The 25,700-nt window shown below is 41.0% G+C and overlaps 2 protein-coding genes and 1 long non-coding RNA gene across 3 annotated transcripts; 1 reads left to right on the top strand and 2 right to left on the bottom strand.

Moving 5' to 3' along the window:
- Nucleotides 1–2,183: 2,183 nt before the first annotated feature.
- On the bottom strand, nt 2,184–13,921 carry RWDD1 (RWD domain containing 1). Its single transcript, XM_052781336.1, has 7 exons — nt 13,758–13,921; nt 11,847–11,912; nt 10,480–10,610; nt 9,336–9,479; nt 8,180–8,312; nt 6,342–6,404; nt 2,184–4,683 (listed from the first exon to the last, which is right to left on the bottom strand). Exons 1-7 carry the CDS (start codon nt 13,828–13,830, stop codon nt 4,571–4,573), a joined length of 723 nt encoding a protein of 240 aa, XP_052637296.1. The 5' UTR covers nt 13,831–13,921; the 3' UTR covers nt 2,184–4,570.
- Nucleotides 13,922–14,027: 106 nt separating this feature from the next.
- LOC128139228 (uncharacterized) lies at nt 14,028–25,127 on the top strand. Its single transcript, XR_008234282.1, has 2 exons — nt 14,028–14,311; nt 24,741–25,127. It is a non-coding gene; the product is annotated as an uncharacterized LOC128139228 (long non-coding RNA).
- Nucleotides 17,487–19,885, bottom strand: CALHM4 (calcium homeostasis modulator family member 4). The gene is made up of 2 exons (XM_052781331.1): nt 19,328–19,885; nt 17,487–18,583 (listed from the first exon to the last, which is right to left on the bottom strand). The coding sequence occupies exons 1-2, from the start codon at nt 19,883–19,885 to the stop codon at nt 18,179–18,181; spliced, it is 963 nt and encodes a 320-aa protein (XP_052637291.1). The 3' UTR covers nt 17,487–18,178.
- Nucleotides 25,128–25,700: the final 573 nt, after the last annotated feature.

The raw sequence follows: 25,700 nt of genomic DNA, 5'->3' as shown, positions 1-25,700 counted from the left end.
GCTGGTGTTGCCTATTGACTGAAACACTTCATTGCATTGTCTGTTACGGTTCTTGAGGTCAGGTCTCACAATTTGCTACTTGAAGTATTGAGACAAAACACTAGCCATAGTCATAGCAGTTTTTAAGTGAACATCCACTCTGTCACACCTGATGATCTGCTGGAGCTACTGATGTAAAAAACTACCAGCTGTCTATGACTAAATCCTTCCTCATACATTCATTGACTCACTATCACGGTTTAACCTGTCCACGATTCAACTCCATGCAGCAGCTTGCCCATTGTACTTACCTTCCCAGGGGAAGCCTGAGACATATCTCAAGATTTTTGTTTTCTATGAACTAAAAAAAAAAAAATTTGCTAATTCAGCAAATCCACTCCTTACATGGATCTGGTCTACAATATATTCACCTTCGTAGACAGTTATACCTTTTTTATCGTCTACATGATCAAACTATAGTGACTGCTTTTGGTTGCTACTGAATCAATGTCTTAACAACCAGCCACAGCAGGATACAACTTCTAATTTCAAAACCATTCCAAATAATCATTTTGATTTGACAAAGAGCATCTAACCTTGGCTTTCCCATAAATTGTTTCAAAAATGTAAAATACCCTTTTAGTTCACATAATGGCTTTTGTTTGTTTGTTTCTTTCACTGGTCCCAAGGGACCAGCTCCTTCTCTTTTTCAATCCACATATTTTTAGCATTCTAATACATTTTACCTGCTTTTTCCTGGGCAGAATTAGTTCATGCACTGCATAGTTAGCTCCTTCTGTAGGCAAAGGTGACCTCATATAATTAGCCTACAAGAAGAATGTTTTCATGTCCTTCAACTGTACAGGCAGATCATCCTTCCTTCTGGAACTTTGTATCCCTAATAGCAAGAAAATAAGTTAAACACAAACCCTTACCTGACTCATGTAACAACTACATCCCCTGACCTTTGAGTTTGAACTTCCCACAAGGGGACCGATGACCTTTTCCACCTGTACATATTTACCCTGGCCACAGAAAAGGTAAAACTAGTTCAAAGTCAGAAGCCTAATGCAGGCCTTTTGCTGAGTTTGCCATAAGTACAAACAGAATTCCCGATTACAAGTAGGACCTTGATCTTTACTCTTTTTCCAATGATGGGAAGTCCCAGCACAGTAATAAAAGCCACATAAACCTCATGCTACACTGTATGCCACAGCCCAATGGCATCAGCTCACTCTGTCAGTTGCAGATTTTGTGAACATGCAGTGCAGAAAGTAAAACTGAGTTAATGGCAATAAATGCAGTTATGTCAAATAATTGAACTCGAAAAGCCTCTGCCCTCTCCCTCCTACTCTGAGCCAAGTAGCAAGGCACTGAGAGGCCGATTAAAAAAAAAAAAAAAAAGGGCAAAACACGTATTTCAAGCCCTGTCAGATTCTGCAACACGAGAGAGACCACTCACTTGACAGTCGCTTCTTTGCTCAGGATCTGGGGTATCAGCATCCTGGATCCAGGCACAGTCTGCTGCCTGGTCCAACAAGCTTTGAATTTATTTCAGCAACCACACAGTTTAAAAACTGGAGGCAGCCTGATGGTTAGAAGTCTCTTAGAAGAAAGACTGAAGTTTATTCTCCCCACAGGAAGTGTACTTCAAGCTCCCCATTTTTGGCCAAAATAGGAAGGCAGGCAAGACAGAAGGCAAAAAGAGACATATAACACCGTTAGGTTTTGCTTGCCTTAAACAGATCACAATGCAATCATAATTTGGATGCAAAATCCTAGGCTTTGCAGCATGCCCAAGATTGTACTCCTACAGCATCTCAATGTGGTGGGCACCATCCTCTGAATTTTAATACAGCTCAGGCACCAACTATTCAAAAAGTTCAGCACAATCAAAATTAAATTAGCTCTGGTCATAGTGCAGTGTTGCAACTCATAATAATCTCTCTACATGCATTACAGTGTACGCTTTGGACTTAAGAGTTAAAAGTAAGATAAAAGCAAGGTTGTCAGCACCATGATTTTGAATGACTAGAATTCCATCAAAGTTTATCAATGGAATTTTATTAGATTAATACGAATTAGACTTCAATCTAATCCAAAGTGTATGAGTAAACTTTAAATATCTCACCTAAACTTCTTGCACCAAAATCCCCTTCTCTCAGTCCATTTCAGCAAACTAAATCACGCAAACATAGCCAAGCTTACTCTTAGTCAAATTCCCTTTTATTTCACTGATGTTAACTGCTAAAAAAGCTAAACAAATCTGAAGTTCAGATAGCATCACTGAAACTTGTTCCAAAGACTTGGAGGAACGGACTTTACACAATTTTTTATCACTTCAACCCTTATTATTTCCTCTGCTTTGAAATATAAGGTGTAACAGTGAAATCATATTTTCACATTTTAACTTGTTGACATCATTTTAACATTTTTAAGTTATACATCCTCTGCATGAAAACCAACAAATATGTTAGTGTGAAAACAGACTAGAAAATCTCATTGATCTAGAAATACTGTTAACGAGAAACTTTTTTTCATACATAGATGATTCTTGCTAGTGACCCACTTGGAAAAACTTCTCAGATTACCACATTTTGCAGTCAGACTACACAGCATTCTTGCATTCAGTCCAGACTGAGAGAACTAATTCACTCCTTTTATGAAAAAATGCAGGTTTTAAACATACATAGCTGAAAATGGAAAGCAGCCTTCGGAGTTAAATGTTTCTTATGCAGCTGAACTGAGACATACCAAAAGTAAACTAAGTTCAGTACTGAAGGGCATTTTAAAGCATCCTAGCAATTACACAGGAAGCTAGATGTAGTCACTATGAAGCTTTCAATCCAACCATATCTTTGGAAAAGTCAGGTTTAATATCACACTAGCTCACAATTTTTTAATACATTTGGTAACTCTGCTGGAACACAGATCCTGCTTATTGCTTTGAAATATACATTATCATCGAAACCTAGACGCTCATCTAGAGTTCTTAGTAGCCAAAATTAAAAAGATCAAACAGAGGACAGTAGGAACAAAGGCACATGGTTAATTTATAAAAGTATTTACAGGGTACTTGAACATTTATTTCTATCTACTAGAAACTCATTCATCTTGAATACAAAAAGAAAAGACTACTGAAACATGATAGAGGAGATCACCCTAAACAGATGTTCTCGAGTGATATGAGCAGAGAATCTTATACACCATTAAATTATTTCTGGAATGAAATTTCTCATTTTGAATACAGAATTTCTGAATATTAAAGTTCATAAATTTATTATTCCTCTAAGCACTGTGACACTTCACTGCAATCCTCTTCAAAGGTTGAAGCTGACGCAGTTAAGGCAGTCTACTAACAGTATTTTAAAATTCAGCACACAGTGTTTAATCATTGAGGTGCCTGGTGGTTCTCTATTTGGAAAGCTGTCTTTTGAAACCTTCATCCATACCATCATCCTTCTAGCTGATGCAGTCTCAAACACAGCATGTTTAAACAGCACAGTTCTTGCAGTGTTTTGGGGTTTTTTTTGGAGGTGGGAAGGGAGAAAGAATCTAACATCAAGCTGTTAGCTCCATAACCAACTCTGCAGGATGGTTAACCTCCGCGAGTTGATGCGTAGCCTTACTGTACGTTGTACCTAATCTTTATAGCCTGCCAACAAGATGCTTCTAAAACAACACCCATTACATTCAAACCTATAAGAACCCTATAAATCCTGGTACTGTAACCTGCACTCCACTGACAGTGTTTCAGAATAGCCTGGTGCCAAAAGCAAACTAATTTTCCTAGGGTGGTTTCTTCCCCCCCCCCCCCCCGAAGTTCATTGATGCACAAGTTCAAAAAACAGACATACAAAACCCTCTCTGACAAATCAACCAAACGTTTTAAGAGGACTTTATCTCATTCTAATTTTTTTCCTACAGACTTGAACTAGTCATTTTGAAACTATTGTCCTCAACTATGGCAAAAGATTTCACTCTAGTAGTTTGGAAATGGTTTCCATTAAACATTAATAAGGCTAAGCCTTACTAAAAGGTGACTAGTGCTGCCTATGTACAGCTGATAGGTTGGGGCACCAGAACTGACCTGAAGTGTTACAAAATTCCACAGAAGAAAAAAAAAACAAAAAACCAAAAAAACCCTGCATAGTATGTGATCCCTTTTAGTCACCAAAGCTGCCCATGTATATCCCAGGTGGAAGACAGCAGAACAGCTGCTCAGCCTTCAGATGCAGGTGTGTTTAGCGCTTGCTATAACATCTTTCCATCTTGCATGTTGTCATATCTCTTCAAAGGATAATTACAGAAGTGGGAAAGGAAAAAAATAAGAGAAAATAGAACACCATTTTCAGACAGATCAATATTCCTCAAATTTTTCATTTGAAATATTAAAGTAAATTTATTTACGATGAAAGTCATCAGAAGACCATTCTCCTGGATTTAAAATATTTTGGTTTTTTTTCTTTGGAAAAAAAGAAGAAAGAAAAAAACAATACACATTACTAAAACCACAGATGCTGTGGCTTTCCTGCCTGCCCCTCTCTCCTTACATATGTCCATACTGATGACAGAGCCAGTTCAAAAAAGTCTAATCACTGTCCAAATTAACAGGGTTGTAGTCAGGGTCATCTTCTTCATCATCCAACTCTAAATCATCCATTTCTTGGAATAAAGATTCATCAACCTCCACGCTGTTTCCAGCTGCAAAGAACAGAAAAATAATTTATTTTCATGCAAGTAGGAAAACAGTACCTGAACAACAAAATACACAACACTTTTTCATATTCATGCTTCAATGTAGGTAGCTGTTAACCCACTTGGCTTTTTATATATCAAATGATACGGAAAAGGAAACGCCACATTTTATCTTTTTACAACTAAAGTGAAGCTTTTTTCCTCATACCAAAACCCAGTCAAGAGAAATGTTACACAGGACCTCAGAATCCATTGGGAGAATGAAATTAACATTTATAGTTCCCAGAAGCAGAGATTCTTTCTCTCAGGTACTGTCAAAGTAGGAGCTCAGGACTTCACAGCTGGAACAGTTACAACTATCAGTCACAGAAACACATAAGGTTTATAAAAAAAACCCCTTACACACCATTTATATGTCTACATACACACATTTGCCTTCAGATTTAAATTTTAAAAGCAAGATGAAGCTTTGAATGCTTTCACATTTTCTTCTGAAAGACATGATGCTGACCTAAGGATAAAACTCGAGGACTACTGCTATTTTATTTGTGTGCATCAACAGCGGCATCTTCTGGCCACTGAGTAAGGTTCTACGCTTTCACTGGATTTGAAAGAGCCTTTACTACCGTTTCCATCTAAAAGATAACGCCATTATCCTGCTTAAGCTGTGAAAACTAGTATTACTTATTACACAGTATTGTAATATTAAATTGCAGTTAGTAACCTGTTGCATTTATGATAGAATGCGAACAGCAATAAGAATAGGAGTTTTTAATGACCGACAGCAACAGGATTAAAAGTTAATACATTAATCCCAAGTCATTTCGGCACAGAGCCCAAATACAGAGGTCTGTTCCTCCCTTGAGGCAGCCAAACGTTCCATCAACAACCCATCTTCACTTTAGGCATTTTGGAGGAAGACAAGATTAAATTATGGCCTCTAACTAAAAGAAACTCAACTCCCCCATTACTGCCATTTCAAGTTTATACTCACTGATGTTCAAAAACAACTTTTTTTTTTTTAAATTGTTACTTGCAGAGAAAATTCTTGACTCTTCTGCATGTGTGTTTTGCAACACCAGTAGATAATGCGGCTACATTAAAGAATTGTCTTAATTCAAAATTCAGTCTTTTAGACTAGGATACCAAGAGGCAGTACAGAAAATTAAATAGATATGTGACTGAGTAGATTTATTTGATTTATCTCCAGCAGATTTTCCAAGTTTAGCATCTTTTGGCACAGACTTACAAAATTTTCAGCTGGCACCAGGTCAGGTATTTTCGGTAACATAATAGACAAATCTGCACAAAACCACGAAGAACTGGGTTGCACAGAGGCAAATAGCATTTAATTTGACCTGCAAGATGACTATTGGTGTTGAGATTCAAAGAGAATGAGACAGAACTTCAAGATCTGTGCTTAAAATTGGGGGTAAGAAGGCTGGCTATTATTAAAAAGACAAAAACCAGGGTTTGGTTGTGGTTTTTTTTGTTAAAATCACTTCTGTTCAATCTGCAAAACAGTACTTCTTAGAAAATTCTTCCAATGTAAAAGTGATACTGAGGCAAGGTGTTAAGTCAGAAATATAATACAGAATTTGCTTAGGAATTTTGACCTATTTTAAGCCACTGTCTTTCAGTTGTGGAAACAAACAGAAGTTTACCTTCCTCCAAGAACTGGATGTCAGAGGTGTCAAGGTTGTGATCCATTTCAAACAGCTGTTTACCTAGAAATAAAATAAAAAATAATATATAAGCAAGTAGAATTCTGAAATAGCTATCAACCTAAGGCAACAATAGTTAGCACATGTATTTTAGGCTTTTCAAATTAACCAATTTGAGCTGTCTTTTTTTTTTTTTTTTTAAGCTGCTCATTTTTCTAAGTTCCCCATTCTGATTTTTTGATTATTCATCCAGGATTCCTCCACACCAACAGGCTTTGTCCTCTTACAAACGAAATGGGTCACTGTTTCTTATAGTCACTTTAATGTTACTACAGCTTTAATAATGGGGGGTGGGAAAATTTACACCATACTGTCCCACAGCCTTTGCTCAGTCCTTATTGCTTTAGTCCTTATCTTGCATTCCACAAGAAGTCCTCTGCGGGAACTGGAAAGAAAATTAGCTGCCTCCTCCACCTCTTTCCATATATCCTCCCCATTTGAAAAGCAACTTGGATCTACACACAAATCACCAGCTCCTACACACACACATCTGTGAAGGAAACATCACACAAGGCAAAGTAAAGCCTTTCTAATTGGGAGGTAGGGGAAGAAAAGCTTGGGTCTCTTTCCACATAAACTACCCATCTTCCATGTATATTTGCACTGCTTATGCAAGCTTCCGCCAACAAGACTGGTTGGTGTTCATGGTAAAACATTTAAGACACCTTTTACTTCTAACGGGGTTTCACTCAGGACACCTGAGAATAAGCCTGTTTTTAGTTTTGTAAATAAACTTCTATAAACTAGACTTGTATAAAGGAAAATAGACACAGCATGCTAACAATAATTTTAAGAACATGAAAACTAGAAGAAGCCTGATTTCTACTACGTCATCTTTGCAGATTTCCAAACGCATTCCCTTCAGAGGGGAATCAAGCATGCTCCCTGCCCTGTACAGCTTTTCATGAAACTTACTACCATTAAAATTTCCATCTCTCTGTCAAATTTCATCAAAACTAGCCAAAAGTTTCAAAAGCCTTCAGAAGGGAGGAGAAATTATAAGAGTGATACAGCATGATCACATTGGTCACGTTTTCTCAGGCAATCTGGTCAAAAAGTAGATCCAACATCACAGGAGAACCAGCCCAAAGCTAAGCCATGGAGAGTGTGGAAGAGGATGCCCACAATTTAACTCTTACCTCCAGGTTCTCAGAAGAAAAGTAATTTCCTACACATTTTGACCACTGGATACAGAGTTTGCTTTCTGCTGGACAAACTACAATCTGCAAAACACAGAGACCGAAACCACTGCTATGACAAGCTCTCCCCCAAAATATCAGAGCCATTCTCACTAGTCATTGTAAGCTTGTCATATGCAGCAGCCAGCCTCTGTGTTGCTTCAGTCCAGCAACAGCATCCCAGACTCCTACGTGCGCTTGAATAATCTGAAGTCACTGTACTATCCAGTACAATAAAGGCCAAATCAATAAACTGTCTGATGTAGATTCTTTCTATTGCTTAACAAACCCCAACTACTTCTGCCAGAACAACACTTGTCAGTAGCAGCTCCAAGTGGTATACTGTCTGGCACAAAACCAAAGAAGCTTAAACACACAGTTTGGGAACCTTAATGACTTCAGCAGAAAACCTGAATCTATTAGCTTTGTATTTAGCCCCAAATCAGCACTCAGAAAGACTTCATGCGACAAGGAGGACAATCAAATACTGCAATAAGAGTTTATTTACTACCATCTTCATTCAGTGTTAAAATTACTTTTAGGCTTATAGTTATAGTCTGGTAACATTGCAAAAGCTTCAGGACCAGTTTTAAATCATACCGCTTAATTTATTTTTGCCCGCTTGTTCTTCTTCTTTCATTTTTTTCCTTTTTATTTCTAGGAGTTCTGCATCAAACTTCGCTTTCCAATTTAGGAAATTCTCAATGGTAACAGGAGTGCCATGAAAACGTTGCTGAAAGAACAGAAAACGAGGCTGCAAACACAACTTGCAAAGCTATGAGTGAAGATGCACATTCTCTTAATTATTTAAATTACCACACTCCAGAAGCGCTGCTTGCTGTGAAGTATTCTGAGAAATTAATCCTTACCCTGAGAATATATGAAGAACACATTCTTGAATGTTTTTTGTCATGGGACTCTCCCTTCAGATAGCTGTACTGAGGTGGAAATTCTTACGGAAAAACCCTGCCTACTACTTTTGGACCTAAGGTGCAATAGTTAGCAACACACTCCTAATACAGGTTATCCATAAGTAGGCAGCACTCCTTATCAACTCTTAAGTGCAATCTACACTGAAATATTTTCCATTAAGATACATTAACCCTTCTACCTTGTTGAGACAGAAAAAAGGATTCTTTCTTCCAGCTATCTTTCTGCCATTTTCAGAAATACTGAACCTTCCACGTCCTATCACCCTCTAGCTATTTCTGAGGCAGAAAGTGAAGACTCAGTAGTTGGACTTACCACAGCACATTCCATGAATGGAAAAACTATTCCACAGTGGCTGGTAGAAAGGACACGTGCAGGGAGGACAAACCAGTCTTGAAGACTGGTCCTGCTGCTTCCACCCTACTCACTCAGTCTACCAAGGAAGAGAGACTTCCTCAGACCATGCAGTCTGTGTGCAGCATGCCATATTCTAGCCTTTTTTACTCCCCATCCCCTCTTGCCTCTTCAAGCAAAAAACTGGCTACAGCAACTTTGATTCCATTTGGGAAAAATCCCTGCCCCTGCCTAGAAAGTAATGCTAGAAGGGACTGTGAACATGCAATACTTATCTGAAAAGACTACTTTAGAAAATGGGGGGGTGGAAATCACTTAAGTGCACTAAACAATCTTCTAGTTCTTAAGCTTTAATTACATCAGCTTCGGGATAGATGTTCCTCTCCTACTGCAAATGAGAATTGCTCCTGCGTCAAACCCACACATTTAAAAAAAGCGGGAAATTTTTAGTTGAAAACATTATTTTACATACTTTCTCTTCTTCTTCTGCTTCTCTTTCTTTCTGTTTCTTTTCCTCTTCTCTTCGTGTTTTTATTTGATCCACTATTTCATTTAATTTCTCCTGTACTGCTGAGACTAGAGTGAAGATCATTACCATTCCTAAATTTTCTTCTGCCTACAACACAAAGAATGCAACTTCAAACAGGAGAACCTCAAACCTTCAGCAGCTGAATGCATAAATATGTTTAGAAAGCAGTATGCTGTGCAAATGCAGGTAACACAGCTGAGGCATTCTGCACCAGTCTCAAAAGCTCACTGTAACATTCAAGTCAATTGGCCAGTTAATCCAGTTAAGTTACCCCTAAATGGGTACACAGCAAAACACCAATGATGAACACCTGTGTTCAGGTTATCAACATATTCTAGACATCTGGAAGGCTTTTTCATCAATAAAACAAAACCTGTAGTAGGAATACAACTCCAAGGTTTGAATATCATAAGAGACAACAGTCACTCCGAACCTCTCCTCTCCTGAAATGGCTTATTCCTTAATCCTATTACATGCCCCTTTGAAGTGGGACAGCTTCCCAGAAAAAAGAAAAAACACCAGTCAACGGAAGGAAGGTTACATGAAGTAAACTGAAAAGAAAGAATGCCCAGTGAACATATTATGGCAATTTTAAGACAGGGAGGACTTGTCAAGAATTCCTGAAACCAAAGAAGTGTTTCCTTCTCATTCTTTCACAATGCACTCTCACCGATCCCAAGTGTTGATGAGATCCGACCCCCTTCCCCCAGTAGTTATGTTATTAAAAAGAATCAAGAATCAATGTAGCATTTTTTAATCTTTCCAAATAAAATTAAAGTGGCTTATTTCCACAAATACTATATATACAGTTAAACAAATTCACCTTACGCTAGAACTGCAAAAGAGCAGAAGCCCTAGAGCACTTCCATTTCATTACCATACCTGTGCACACTGAATTGGCCCTGTATTTTACCTCGTTAATATAATTTACCTCAATGTCGTTTACCAAACTCAAACCTCAAAGTCAGTCCCTACTGTATGGAAAAGGTTTCAAATCAGTAGTAGGTACCTCTCTCTTCAGAGAGAGAAATTCTGGCTAAAGTGTGAAGTGATATCAAGTTGAATTCAGATATTCCATTTTCCTTACCTGTTGTTCTAGTAGTTTTATTATGTCCGTGACATCATTATCGTCAAGATTCTCCTGCGAGACAATTTCATAAAGTGGAGTTTCATCAGGATATTTTTCTCTGTAGGTAAATTTAAGGGTTGTTTGGACAGCTACAAGATAAAAACCATGTATTCTTATGGTGATAACTCTATATAACTTTAATTGTATATTTTTCTATTGCATCAGCAGCCTAAAGATTTTAAAATATAGAGTATTCTTGTCTTAAAGGAACAGTCATCTTACACAGATGTTAAAACTATACAGACTTAAATATAATGCAAGAGAAATTAAGATGACGAAGCCTACCCTTACGTAAACTATTACAGGCTACTAATGTCTGAAGGGTCTTTAGAAAGACTGGAAAACCTTCTGTGGTACAGTGGGTACTAGAGCAGTAATCTTTTTTTCCCCCCTCATATTCCACTTAAAGCTGGAGAGAACGAGGAATAGTCCTAACAACAGATCTAGAGAGAATCTCAGCATATTAATGCTTTAAATTTTGTGTGCCCGGCTGGATTATCAACCTCTGTGTTGGGTACCAGGGCTCCACATAAATCATATGACAAGTACACAATGTCCCATAGAAGTCACTAAGCAGAGAACTGCCTAAGGAGAATGCATTCAACCTGAAGCCACCCAGAGCTAGCATAAGACAGAAAGAACGCAAAAGAGAATCAAGTTCCTTTCACGCATCCTGCCAGAATACCAGGGAGAAGACTTCCTTCAGTTCCAGACTCACAGTTCTGGCAGCCCAGCAGTCTCTTCAACACAGACACCTGCTCCGAGCAAGACTCACCCCTTTAAAACTGAAGGAGACAGCACCAGTTTCCTCCTTCTGATACAGTAACCCAGAACAGCAGCTCTCAAACTTACATGGAGCAAGGATTGCTTACAACAAGCCCATGCAACCACTGAATCCCAACAAATACATAGAGACTTGGGACCCACAGCTCATTGCTCTGGAACTGTTCCTTATGGGCTGCATATTCACAACACACAGACTCACCTCTCCTGTGTAGCTGGTATACATACAGTTGCTAGGAAAAATAAAATAATCACCTCACAATATGGCTGTAAGCTCCTATGAGGATGATGACAACCCATACTTTTTGAAGCTATGCTACAAAGCATTTGAGATTCAGTATGTCAGAAAGTAGCCCTAGTGAGACAGTGCAACATTTCTGTAAACTAAACACAGATCACCAGAATCCTTGAACTACATTTTCTGAGGAATGCTTGCTGGATCAGGCTCTTAAGAGGACTTAAGTGGAGGTATACCTAGCTATTGGCAACAGAATTAGGCTTACACAGAAACTCCTCCTATTTATAAGACATGATCAACTTACTTTCATCATTTTCTCCTGCTTCAGATGTCACAGTGATTGTGAAAGTCGTTGGCTTTTCTGACAATACTGTTCAAAACAAACAAACAACAAAGGGACAGAGAGATTCCTTAAATCAGACAACTATTTCTTCACATCATTAAAACTGAACTTCTCAAGGACTAATGAAGCAAGGAAGCTCTTGATACAGTGTTAAGGGCCTTTTTACCCTATTAATAAATACTTTTCAATTAAAAGCTATTTTCCATACGATGTGATGTCTGGAGTGCTTTTTGAATGAGAGCATATAACATCAACAATACAAAAAAGTTTCTCTTTTGTAAAGTTTTCCCTTTGGAAGTTTCACTTTTCCAAAAAGTGCAAGTCTACCTACCATCAAATGACTTATGTTAGCACACTAAATGCGTGCAGAAAGCTCCCGAAGCTAATTTGCTTTATTGCACTAGATATGTGTGATGAGCACCCAGTGCACTCTTGACCCTGGACTATTTTTACAGTCTATCTGCACCTATTTCTATATTTAGGACAGCTTAATGTAACAAATGCTTCTTGAAACAGAAAAGGAGTACATAGTGCTTTCCTTCAAGAACATGCTACCCAAGTAATGTAAGAGAATGAAATTGCATGAATGAGGCAGCTAGAAGACAGACAACAAGTGGCTCTATAGAGTCGCACAAAAGGCAAGCCCTGTGATCTAAAATTTCACAGACTAGAAACCTCACTGCACAGCTGTGGGTTGCAGACCATATCCTCAAATAAGGGCTGCTCTGTATCACTGTTATAACCTATGCCCAATCTAGTATATATGCTCTCACAGTATTAAGTGAAATTTGCCTAACTGCTAATGTACTAGAACTACTACTACCATCTTTTTTCCTCCCTCTTCTTTCGGGCATATGAGCATTACATGAATGAACAATAACTCAGAGTAAGCATCAGAGTAGAGGCTATATCAAAGTATATTACTTCTGTATCAGTATCAGTGATTCAGCATGCCCAGCTACCAGAGATCAATTCATTTATCTTTAACATAACAGTGAAGAACCTAAAAGATTTTCAGATTAAAGCAATCGCCAAATGTCAGCGTGATGAAGTTACTGCCAAGTACTGATCAAGTTACTGTGAGACTTTGGGCAGGGTAGATACTGTGCAGGAAGGAAACAGAAAATGCACAGTTTTTTTCACCGTTAAGATTCTTTGGACACCAAGCACCATAAAACACGTTGGATTAGCTAGCATGGTAGGTACTCGTAACTGTTTGACGGTAACTAGGAAGTCCTGAAAATCTGATGAACCAATGTACCCATCACATGAAAGTTTTAGCAATACGACGGACTGCACCTGAAAATTAAAGCTTGCTTTTGCTCCACCACAAATGGTGCCGCAACGGAATAAGGCGGACACTGGCAACGCACTCGCAGAGGAACCAGCATCTCCAAGTACCCCAAAACATCCCGCGCTGCGAGCGGCCGTTACCAGAAGGGAAAACCGGTCGGCCCACAAGCCAGTTCCCCCATGCCCGCCCCGGGCCGCACCTTTGGACAGGTTTCTCCCCAGGGCACCCTCCCACCACCCACGGCTCGGGCTGGGGTACAGGAACGGGGTGCCCGCGTCGGTCTGCAGCCCCAGGGCGCCAGCCGCCGCCGAGGGGGGGGCATCGCCCGCCCCCGGCTGCCGAGAAGCGCCCTCAAGCGCTTTGGTTTTCCCGCCTAGGGAACACCAAAAAAAAGGTAAAAGACGAAAAACCCAGCCAACCCAGCCCCCGCAGCTAAAAGCGAGGAGACACGCGAGGGAGCCCGGGCAGGCACGGCGCAGGGGGGCGGCTCTCGCCCGGCGGGGCCTCCCGCTCCTCCCTCAGACCGGCTGGCCGCAGCCCTGCGGCGGAGCTTGGCGCGGGCCCCGCCGCGGTCTCACCCGTGAACGAGTCCGGGTAGATGGACTCCAGGGCCTCCAGCTCGTTGCGCTGCTCCTCGCTGTAGTCGGTCATCGTCGCGCGCCGCCGCCAACGGCCATAGGCCGCCCGCACCGCGAAGCGACCCCCGCCCCACGCCGCTCGCCGCCGGCCCGCGCATGCGCGCTCCCCTCCGGCATCGGCTAAGCATGCCTGGCGCCGGTCGGCGCTCTATCGGCGGTGGATGGCTTTGGGCTGGAGGGGAGGGCGGGGCAAGGCCGCGCGCCCGTCGCAGAGGCGGCCGGCCGCGCTTAGAGCTGAGGGGCGGTTGTGAGGGAACAGCTAATTAACCCTAATGATTTTCGGCTGCCTTCGCAAAGAGCGAGCGAGCGCGGCGCCCTCTGGTCGGTTAATTCTAGTACTCGGTGCGTGGCGTTCAGCTCTGGGCAGAAGGGACTCGACGTGTTTACCCACCTGTACCTGACGCGCTAGAAAAAATCCTGTCTTCGTCACCGGCGCCACACCTGCCCTGGCCTCACCAGCCCTGCCGGGAGTGGCGGTGTTTTGAATAGCTGAGGTACTCGGGCTCCGTTACTTGGGCTTGGGAAGGTATGCGGGCTCCCAGCTGAAGAGGCAGGCTTCGGAGTCCCAGTAGAAAGTGCATCGCTGGTAGGCAGGTATTCACTGTTAGGCATTCTTGCCTTGAAAATATACAGGGGTCAGCAAACGGGTTCAAAACTGTTGCTCTAGGAATAGCATAAGGGTGCCGTGGAGGCAGCCGAATGCTGTTTCAGCCTGAAATTGGAAGTTCATTTGATGCAGCTGGAAAAATCCATTGGTGGTACAGCTTGGAGTTAAAAAGGTCCTGCAAACTTTACAGGAAGCATTCACAGTGATTTCAGAAGTCGCACTGCATAAGCATCATCATCTTGTAAGTGCAGAACAGGAGTCGTCAAGGGTTGCAATACTGGGAGCTGCCGTACTTGAGGGCTACCTGCAAGGAAGAATTTAAAACTGTTGAGGGTTAAACAACAGCAGACCCTGATACATATTTTGTACACAGGGTAGTTTGAAGGTGCGTCTGTTTCCTGAGCATATGGCCAGCACTTTTCCCACAGGTGCATTTTACAAGCCCAGAGTTGCCAGAAAACTTTTACCATGGACATAAAGAGAATAATTTTCACTTCAAGTAAGCAAACTGCGGTTCTAAATTGATTTTGGGTAAGATGACTCAGGTTTTAGCAGGCACAGTTAGGCTGTTCAGTACCAACTCATTGATTTTTCTGTAATCATGAATTCTTTTGAAAGCTGTGCCTTCACTACCAATCCATGAAATGTTTCAGGGAGCAGAGGAGTGAAGGGAAATGCACCAAATCACTTATAGTACTACAGCTGTATTTAGTACTACGGATTAATATATGCTAACAGGGTGATAGCCTGTTTGTGTATTGGCAGGCTGACTTCACAATGACAGATACAGCTAGTACTTCCACTCAGTATTTTAAATCATAAACAATAAAAAAAATACAGGGCAAATAGTACTTCCAAAAAAAGGGAAAACATGAGGTTTAATTTAAAAATCAGTTTAGCAAGAAGTTAAAAGAATTTGGCAGCTCACTCTTTCTCTTAGCTGCAAATATTGCGTCATTTTATAGTGGTACTGTAAAACAAGGGAAGAATTGGAAAGAACCCACATAGAATAAAGACAGCAGTTAGTTTTTTGTCATTTGGATCCAGACATCAGCATAGGATTTTTTTGCTAAAAGTTTGATACACAAATCAGTTGCATGTATTCCAGATTACACATAGTGTTCCATCTCACTTAAATAAAAAACCCACAAAGATTTTTAAAGTTAAATTAGAGATTGTGTTTACTAACAGAGGTACTTTGCTTCCTAAGGAGTTCATATAAACAATGCAGTTATATTAACTTCTACTGGGTTTGCACAGCAAGGTTTTGGTAGCAGGGGAGCTACAGGGGTGGCTTCTGTAAGAAGCTGCTAGGAGCTTTCCGTGTGTCTGACAGAGCCAATACCAGCTGGCTCTGAGATGGACCCCCTAATGGCCAAGGCTGAGCCCATCAGCGACCTGGTAGTGCCTCTGGGATAGCGGATTTCAGAAGGGGGAAAAACCCCAGGAACTGCAGCCAGAGAGAGGAGTGACAATATATGAGAAACAACTCTGTAGACACCCAGGTCAGTGAAGAAGGAGGGGAAGGAGGTGCCAAAGCAGAGATTCCCCTGCAGCCCGTGGGGAAGACCATGGTGAGGCAGGCTGTTCCCCTGCAGCCCAGGGAGGTCCACGGTGGAGCAGATATCCACCTGCAGCCCGGGGAGGACCCCACGCCAGAGCAGGTGGGTGCCTGAAGGAGGCTGTGACCCCGTGGGAAGCCCACGCTGGACCAGGCTCCTGGAAGGACCTGTGGCCCCATGGAGCCCACACTGGAGCAGGTTTTCTGGTAGGACTTGAGACCCCGCAGGGGACCCACACCAGAGCAGTCTGTGCCTGAAGGACTGCAGCCTGTGGAAGTGTCCCACGCTGGAGCAGTTCGTGAAGAACTGCAGCCTGTGGGAAGGACCCATGTTGGAGAAGTTTGTGGAGGACTGTCTCCCGTGGGAGGGACCCCATGCTGGAGCAGAAGAGGAGTGTGAGGAGCCCTCCCCTGAGGAGGAAGGAGCAGCAGAGACAACATGCAATGGACTGACCCCAAGCCCCATTCCTCATGCCCCTGTACTGCTGGAGGGGAGGAGGTAGAGAATTTGGGACGGGAGTTGAACCTGGGAAAAAGGGAGAGGTGGGGGGAAGGTATTTTAAGATTTAGTTTTATTTCTCATTATCCTACTCTGATTTGATTGGTAATAAATTAAACTAATTTTCCCCAAGTTGAGTCTGTTTTGCCTGTGCCAGTAATTGGTTGAGTGATCTCTCCCTGTCCTTATTTTGACCCATGAACATTTTATTTTCTCTCCCCTGTTCAGCTGAGGAGTGACAGAGCAGCTTTGGTGGGCACCTGGCCTCCAGCCAGGGTCAACCCACCACATACCTGAAAGTGTAGGATTCAGATGAAATACATATGTGGGAATTTGTAAGAATTTGTTTAGTGATGTAAAATATGCATCATTCTCCAGTTTTTCAGCACATACATTGTTTCCATTTGCTGAAGTGCTTGCTTTTGTTTAGAAGTTTAAACCTTCCAAGACCAAACACATTTACTAAGATCTGCAATTGTGCTTACTTCTGGCTCCTGCATTTTCTAGTAAAATGTACTAAATAATTCTATTTTTCCACTTCAACAGTCTGGGGTCATTTATTAACAGCAGATAGCATCCTATAATCTAGCATATGGCTTTGTAGCACACACATGTACATATGTACATGGCAAGGCAACACAGGAAGCATTAGGAGAAGCTACAGTACACATTTTTCCCCCCTTAAGAGTTAGAAACATCTGCACGGGGAGTTAGAGAGATGAGATGCAGTAACATCACATCATACCACACTGAATTAACACAAAAAAAAATCATTAAGCCTTCTTTCACTAAATTAATTAGTTTTTAATCACAGTAATATTTATGGGCACATTAGTATGACTAAATTGTAAGTTTTTCACAGGCAAAACAAACCTTACTGCACAGAGTGAGATTTGTTTCCCATCCTGATTTGCTATTGGTGCAGTAGGCAAGCACACAAACACCTGAGAGATTTTGAAGTCTATATCTAAATACCTTGCTATTGCTTTCAGCCAGAATACATTTGAACTGTTTTCCACATGAAGGTGTTTGTTCATACAGTTGCTACATGTTGCCCCCCTCCATCCTGTGCCTCTCAGTGGGCATTTTGTCTCCATACCAGAATTGAAAGTTCTCTCATCACTGGATCTAGGTACAGCCTTTCTTGCTGAAGTTTCCCCATATGTTTCTTCTGTGCTGCTGTAGCCACAGACTTAGGTTGTTGTTAGCTCAGTACATTTTATTCACATAATACAAAAAAGATGTGGAAGGGGAGAAATAAGGCATTTCTGCTAGGAGTCACTAAGACAAAGCTGGATATCTGCTTTTGCTCTGTACAGAATGGAGCAACATATAGGATCCAATCAAAGTCTAGCTATAAATTTTTAAAGATTTTTTAATGGGAGGAAAGAAGAAGCATTTGGGAATAACTTTTTCTCCCAGTACATACTCATCCTTTTAACACAAGTATTAGAAAGCAGAGAGCTGCAGCTTGAAACAGCCCACCCTAATCTAGACATCCCACAGGAGTCAGGCACTGTCAGGAAAGGCGTCTATAAGCATGTGCTAAAAGACTACATTAACAAGATATACTTGCTTGCATACTTTATATATCAATGTCATAAGGCATCAGAAAGTTCCAGAGCAGCTCAGGTCTGATGTGGAGCTAGACACATTCCTGCTTTTGTACAAGGTGTTGGTGGGGGCTTGGACCCTCAGAGCTGGGTTCTGATCACAGGGTCTTCATCAATCTTCAGGTATTTTCTATTTTCAGACTCCCTAAGTGCCCAGTCATGGAGGAGGCTGTAGTCATAGTGCTCCTCATCCACCCGTTTTAGAAAGGCCAGTCCAGAAATGGCTTGCCACTCTCTGAGAGATGGGATACGGATTTCCTTTACATTTTCACTCCCTGGGACAAAGCCAAAGAACTTCTTTACGTGCTGCATGGCATAGAGCCTGGAGTGCTGGTCTGTTGCTTCATCAAAGAGCTCCTGCTCATTATGGACATAGCTGCTCCAGTATCTGAAATGTAGAAAGCTGAGTGGGGAGAAACAGCTTGCCAGGCAGTAAGACAGGAAGACAGTGATGACTACCACAGCAATCAGAAGCCAGCCAGCCACCTTACAAAGAAAAAGAAAAGAAAAAAAAAAAACAAACTGTTACAGCTGAAAATATTCACAGTGGTAATGTCCGAGCATCAGAAAATCTGTAAGATGATCTTTACTTGCTTTTCCTGAATAATAAGTTTAACAAGGTATAAGCCTGGTAAGGGTCTGTTGCCATCAAACCTACTCCCTGTCTACTGGAGGTAGCCACGTAGTAAAGTTGCTTCTGTCAAATTTAAGGAAGTTCTGTTGTATAACTTGTTAAGGATTTTGCCTCCACAGCTGTTAGTGTGAGAAGAGAAGCCATCTAATTCCTAGCCTATATTAGCTTATAGCCTGTTTAACTCAGTATGTAAGCTTTTAGAGTTGAGTCTGATCTAAACCCAAGATTTCAATTTGGTTCATGGGGAGCTCACAGCACGGGCCCCTTAGTCACACGTTTCTATGCTTGAATGAAGAAACTTCATACCCTCCCTGGCTCTTGAACTTGTCTTACTTGATAGCACTTTTCAAGATACCATTCAAGGAAGAATATATCCTCCAGTAGCAGGTAACAAATGGGACAACTAGACACGGTAATTTACATACCTAGAGTTCAGTTCCACTTACAAACAAGAACAAAGTAGGCTTCAGAACTCACAGAGATTTCACACTCAAGGCAGAAGATATTGATCCTGTTTTATCCTAACACTTTGCCTACTGAATTAACTCCAGTTATCATTAGATCCACAGGCAACATAAGCAACATGAGTTACTCACTTGTGACTGGTATCGGAGTAGGAGAATCACTTCATCTCTTGCCCGGGTCAGCTCCAGAGGAACTAACTGACTGCATGGAAATTCAGCCAATATCCTTCTGCGTTCACTAGCAGTAACATTAGGATTAGCTCCATAATAATGCACAGAGACATACTCGCTCATAGCACAGACATAATATGAGCCATTTATCAGGGTGACCGCTAGCCATGTTACTGGAGCAACCAGAGCTCTCCCAGTGATACTGCACAAGACAAAGCAGGTCAGTTTGCATTGCAGTAACTGGTTTGGCGTAGTCCTTTCCTGAAGAGGAGAAATTTTGCCTGTGACCAGCCTCCAAGTCTGGTTATTCAGGGCATAACCAACAAGCAGAAGGATCAGTGCAGGAACTCCTAGGAAAGCCAGCCCATAGATAAGGTTCTGCCCAACATGACAGGGACAGCTGAATGTAAAAAAGGAAAAAAGTTGCTGCCCACCAATTGTCAATATTGCAATTATAGCATTAGCAACAACAACCTCTTTGCCTTTTAGAAAAGTTAACCACTTCGGAAGGAAAGTCATTTTAGGTCTTACTCTTTACCAGATGCTTTTGCTTTAAGTCAATACTAGCTTTTAGTTATATTTAACTAATGTTAATGGCAGACTAGAAGAGAACAAACTCCCAACAGCTTAACAAAAACCTAACACCAAACAAACCCCCAACCCAAACACAACCCCCAAAAAAGCCTGTTAGTCTTTCTCCCCCTGCTAATTTTTTATTCTACTCCATGACAGCTAAAAGCTTGTTTGCTAGCTTTAAATATACTTACAAACATCCAATTATGTGTTTTAATTGATTCAATAATTTATCTCAGCAGTTCTGGAAGATTTAGCTTTTAGCCAATTGTGAACTCTGCCAGCCCCTTGCTAATTGTCTGAAACTAACAATAAATTCTCCCTACCTTTTGGATGACATGCAATGCTATCAAACTGATGATTACCCTGTCAGGGTTAATTGGCAAGCTGTTTCCTAATCAATGGTAATTAGCAGAAGCATGGTGTGGGACTAGGAAAAAAAAAAAAGGAGAGCTTTCAGCTATTATTCATAAAAAACCCAACCACCAACCAAACAAAGCCTTGTCAAGTGGACTGATTATAAAAAATGAAGCATTTAAAATTTAAAATGCTTCAACATTAAAACAAACCCGGAAAAGATTCCATAAGTTGCACAAAGTTTGGAATCCCAATTCTGTTCATGTTTAATGTCAGTTCTGGTTCTGAGGCAATCTGCTCTCCAAAGTCTGAGATGTAGTTAGCTGCTGGACCACGAGGATTTTAGTGTTTCACCTGTAGGTGGCAAGAAGCTAGCATGTTTCTTTTCCTGACCGTGTTGAATGTTTCCTTTGTAAGGGGTTTTTTTTTTGGTAACGCGTAATCTGCTATTCACACAGTGTCAAGCCAGCTTCAGACGTGCTCATGATAAAAGCTGGCATTTATATAGCATGCTTGTGATCCAAAGTTTTAAGGTTTTCTGTAGGCATCGTCAGTCCTATTCTGTGGATAGAGGTAGATAGAAATCTTTCAGTTAAACATTTCCAGAGCTGGTTTCTGAGTATTGGGATGTATGATCTGAGCTCTCTGCATCTCTCACAAATCAAGACTTAAACAGAAGTTACTTTAAAATGTTTTACTCCTGATGATTTTCTCTGGGTCACTCTTTGTCTAGGGTCATGCTATCCAGTAGTTCTGTACATTGCATACCCCAGGCTGATCTGAATATGCAAATACTTGTGTTTAAGTTCTGAGAGGTCTAACTGCCTGTATAAACATTTTTACCAAGAACAGAAAAAAATTAGCCAGAGAGTCTATGAGGAAAATTGTCTTCCCATTACAGATGGCTGTCTCCAGCATGTGTGTACTTGGTGGCACGATATAACAGTGTCTAACTGCACAGCCTCTTCTCTCCCCTTGCACAGACGGTTGAACCTTCAGCTCAAAAAGTAGTTTCAGCACCCATGGTATCTGCTTGGATGGCAGAGACACTCTCACAGCTGTTATACACATAGGTGTCATGTTATACATGTCTTGACTGTTTACTAGGCAAGACCTTGTTCCTCCAGTGCGCTGTTAGGGTGGACACCTGCTTGTCTCATCCCCAGTCACAACCTGTGAATGAGGTCCTTGCTGGTAATTGGCTCTCAAAACTATGTGACACCATTACACAAGATTAAAAGCGACAGAGTAACATGCTGAAACATCCAGCAGCACTCTTCCACATGTTTTCTGGAACCTGTTGTTATGTTCTTGGTCATTTGGGCAGAGTAGTAGCACAACAAGATCCCAGTGCTGTCTGAACGCTGCCATTTTGAAGCTTCATTTTCTTTCAGTATCACAGGATTTTCAATAACTTTTTTTTTTTTTGTACTAGTGGCATTATATTTTGAGAAAATTTACCTCCTTTAAATTCAGTGGAATAAACAGATCAGGTATTACAGAATTATTTTGAAGATGTGTTTTATGCCTCAGTTAATTTTAAAATCTCTGATTGCTGCTGAGCTTTCTTTGGAAATCCATGTCTTATTTGTTTATAACGGAGGAAGTCTTTTCCAAGCATCACTTGTTTACTCAAGAAACACATTAGATGTGAAACTGAAGAGATGCACAGCACTGAAATATTCATAGTCAGCCTAAGGCTGTTGAATGAGGCAATTTATACAATCAATACAACAACTTTGTACTGCTGCATTGTCACTTTGGCATTTGCTTTCATTCTGTGCTGTAAATAATCTTGCTGGGTCATCCTATTATGGAACAAATTACAGGGTTGGATCCAATTAAAAGCTTGGGTGGCATGTCAAACCTTTAAGTAGTCACCTTTGCAGAAGAACCTGGAGTCCTGAGGTAGACATTTAGGCTCTTTATCCAATGCCCAGGAAGAGTTAGGACTGAATGCAATCCAAAATACCCCTACCTGAGGTGACAGCCAGCTTGCCTCTGAGGCAAATAAGATACATGGGCAAACCTTAGCCATGATTTTGCTTGTCATTTTGCAGAACTTGTCAGCTTGAATTCACTGCCAGGAACCTCACTTATGAGAATAACTGATTTTTTTTAAGAACTGAGAATGGTTTGTCATTTATTGGAAGACATATTGCACCTTCCTATCCTCCCATACATAAGCAAACAGTTTTTATTCTCTTTGCTTTTTATTGAAATGAAGCAGCCATGGCAGAAGGGGGAGATGGGTTTCAGTTCCCTTCTCCACCTGATCTAGTCAAAACTTGCTCACTCATCTCTTTCTTCCAAGAGCTCAGTTAGTTATCATTAGTGATGTGGTGTGACTGTGGTAGGAAGAAGCTGTATTCTCCAGCTTTCCTGCCATAGTTCTACCAGTTGCACTTAGTTCCCCCACAGAGAGGATTTTGATATTTATTGGATCAGAAAAAGATTAGGATTTTGTTATCTAATGTCCAGGAAAAGGTAGAGAGAAAGAAGGAAGTGTTCTTCTATTTTCCATCTGAAAGTTGCTTCCTGTAAAGTTTGGAGGAGGAGACTGAATCCTGGTCTCTCCGGTCCTGCCCAAATGTTTTCATCACTGAGTTAGCAGTCAAAAGGCTGACATTCTGTGCCTCCTCTAGCTGCATTTTGAGTTATATTTTGCATGGATGTCAAGCCTGCCTGTGCATGTTAGAAAGCGTGCTATGAAAATACCCGCAGGACAGATTTCGTGTGGGAGCCCAGGGGAGCACTGCCAATGTCCTGTGTTCTGCCTGGTCCCAGGTTGGCTTCGGGCTGCCAAGTCATTTTCATGGTCTCTGTGGCCTGGTTAAGGGTGAAGTTCCTCTCCCCTTAACCAGAACAAGCACTGATGAGACAATTATCAATAAACTTTATGTTAAAGCAAGAATAAAAACCTGTTAATGATTCTTTTAAACTTACATCTTTTGCTTCAGAATTCAGCTGTACTTTATAGGCAAATGTATCTGAGATTTTAGGTGCTTGCAGTGAGTTTCAGCAGAAAGTAGGCACCTGAATCCAAACCCACCCTTTTGAAAACAGTTCCTGAGATGCCTAACCTAACCAAGGAAGTTTCAGCAGGTCACGCTGGCAATGCTTCCCAGGAAGGGCACTACAGGCAAGGTAGTAGCAATGTCACTGCTTTATTCTGAAACATGGCCAAAGCAGCAGCCACACTGGGCTTTGAGTAAAAGCACTCATTTTTGATGTGGGAAACCTGTGTTCAAGTACTTTTTTCCATGTAGCTTCAAACCCCAATCATCTACCTTCCTGTGATTTGAAAGAATTCAATTTTCTGTGAGTTAAATATTTAACACAAGATCTATTCAGCTGCAGACAGAGAGGAAACAAAAGCCTGATCCTGTATTGTACTAATTTGGACACCCATCTTTTGTGGCAAGTGTATTCTTGGTTTTGCTCAAAGAACTTTTTTAGATATTTTGGGGGGCATTTGACACCTAATTCATTAGTGGCCTTTATACTGCCTTCTGCTCTGGGATATTCAAGTTTGGGAGAATCCTTAGATACTAGACTACTAAAAAGATCATGTACTGAGCTCTACAGGAGTTATTTTATGTATTTTTTTTTCAGTTTAATGGAAATGAAGAGAACTGGTGTAGTCTAATGCTCAAACAGTGTGCCAGACCAACCTTCTTGGGGCTGAAGGCTAAAATCCTCTCCTGACTGTCGTGGTTTAACCCCAGACAGCTACTAAGCACCACACAGCTGCTCAGTCACTTCCCCCCACCCAGTGGGATGGGGGAGAGAATTGGGGAAAAAAAAGTAAAACTCACGGGTTGAGATAAGAACAGTTTAATAGAACAGAAAGGAAGAAAATAATAATGATGATAATAACAATAATAGAATGACAATACTAATAATAGTAAAAGGATTGGAATATACAAAACAAGTGATGCACAATGCAATTGCTCACCACTCGCTGACCAATGCCCAGTTAGTTCCCGAGCAGCAATCCCTCCACCCAGGCCAACTCCCCCCAGTTATATACTAGGCATGACACCATATGGTATGGAATATTCCTTTGGCCAGTTTGGGTCAGCTGCCCTGGCTGTGTCCCCTCCCAACTTCTTGTGCCCCTCCAGCCTTCTTGCTGGCTGGCTGTGAGAAGCTGAAAATTCCTTGACTTAGTCTAAGCGCTACTTAGCAACAACCAAAACCATCAGTGTGTTATCAACATTCTTCTCATACTGAATCCAAAACATAACACTATACCAGCTACTAGAAAGAAAATTAACTATATCCCAGCCAAAACCCGGACACTGACAAACATGACAGAAAGGGAGATGGAGGGCAATGCTAACTTCCTCACTATTCAAGTTGCCTTGTATTATTTCCGAGAAGTATACGTTAAGGCTTAAAACAGGTGCCAGATACGTGCCAACCTCTACTCTTTCCACAGGGCTGCAAGTCAGACGACAGTTAAGAAGGTGGTTTTGTTCTGTTCCTGAAGATGTGGATGCAGTCCACCGTTGACTTGTTTCCCTCACTGGAGCCACTGAATCCCCAGTTTATTTGGATACACCATTTCAGCTTCATTTTCTCAATCATGTGCAAACCTTTCAAAATGTACTACATTCTACCTAATACATCATATTATATGCATGAATTTACATGTATATATGTGTGCATGCATGTATTTTCCAAACAATGCTGATGTGTTCTCACCAAGCATTGCACTATTTGGTCCACCGTGTTCCTTCATGATGGTAGTATTAATAATGCAGGCTGAAGTAATTCATCCTTATATTCAGAACTGGATAAATAAAATGGTGCTCATTTCTGGGTAGCCTTAAGTGCTTTGTGATGGTTTCACTGCAGTTAAATTATGCTAATGGTAATCTTTTAGAGCTGTTTTTTAAAATGCAATGCAGTAGACTTTCTTATGGAATATGGGATGTCTCTTGCAATGAGAGACATATTTGGTGCTTGTCACTAGTTGGAGACAATCTGAGAAACAAACCCATCTCAGACTGAATTTAGAAATGCAAGTAACTATCTAGAGAATTATAATGCCTGGCTTTTATAATTTATTTAAATTTAGATATGGGAAATACCTACAATAATTTCACTTATAAAATGGAGTTGGATTTTACAGGGCCAGAAAAGTGCCTAGAAGAAAATGGAAGAGGCTTATTATGTTGTAAAGTTGTCAACACCAGCTTGTTCTTTGTAAAATGAAAGCTGTTAGGGTGACTATGTTTCCCACAGAAAAAGCTGAAAATCCTTTTATCTGTCCTCTTTTTTGTTGTTGAATTGTGTCATAACTTTAAATTACCATTTTTCAAAGCAAATTAATCCTTTGTATCCCAAATGAATCACATGTCCTGCTTTCTGTGTACCTGGAGCAGAAAATACCTGT

This window comes from Harpia harpyja, chromosome 3 (assembly GCF_026419915.1).
Source record: "Harpia harpyja isolate bHarHar1 chromosome 3, bHarHar1 primary haplotype, whole genome shotgun sequence".
Lineage (NCBI taxonomy): Eukaryota > Metazoa > Chordata > Aves > Accipitriformes > Accipitridae > Harpia > Harpia harpyja.
The sequence above is the reverse complement of the archived record's forward strand: the minus strand, read 5'-3'. Positions and strand labels throughout refer to the sequence as shown.

What these genes read in the sequence shown, in the direction of transcription:
- RWDD1 (XM_052781336.1), bottom strand. Translation starts at nt 13,830, where the DNA reads ATGACCGACTACAGCGAGGAGCAGCGCAACGAGCTGGAGGCCCTGGAG. An exon ending in AGCAGGAGAAAATGATGAAA is followed by an intron (nt 10,611 to 11,846) that starts GTAAGTTGATCA and finishes TTTATCTTGTAG; the next exon opens with CTGTCCAAACAACCCTTAAA. An exon ending in TAAAACTACTAGAACAACAG is followed by an intron (nt 9,480 to 10,479) that starts GTAAGGAAAATG and finishes TTTGTGTTGTAG; the next exon opens with GCAGAAGAAAATTTAGGAAT.
- CALHM4 (XM_052781331.1), bottom strand. Translation starts at nt 19,885, where the DNA reads ATGACTTTCCTTCCGAAGTGGTTAACTTTTCTAAAAGGCAAAGAGGTT. An exon ending in TACTCCGATACCAGTCACAA is followed by an intron (nt 18,584 to 19,327) that starts GTGAGTAACTCA and finishes TTTCTTTGTAAG; the next exon opens with GTGGCTGGCTGGCTTCTGAT.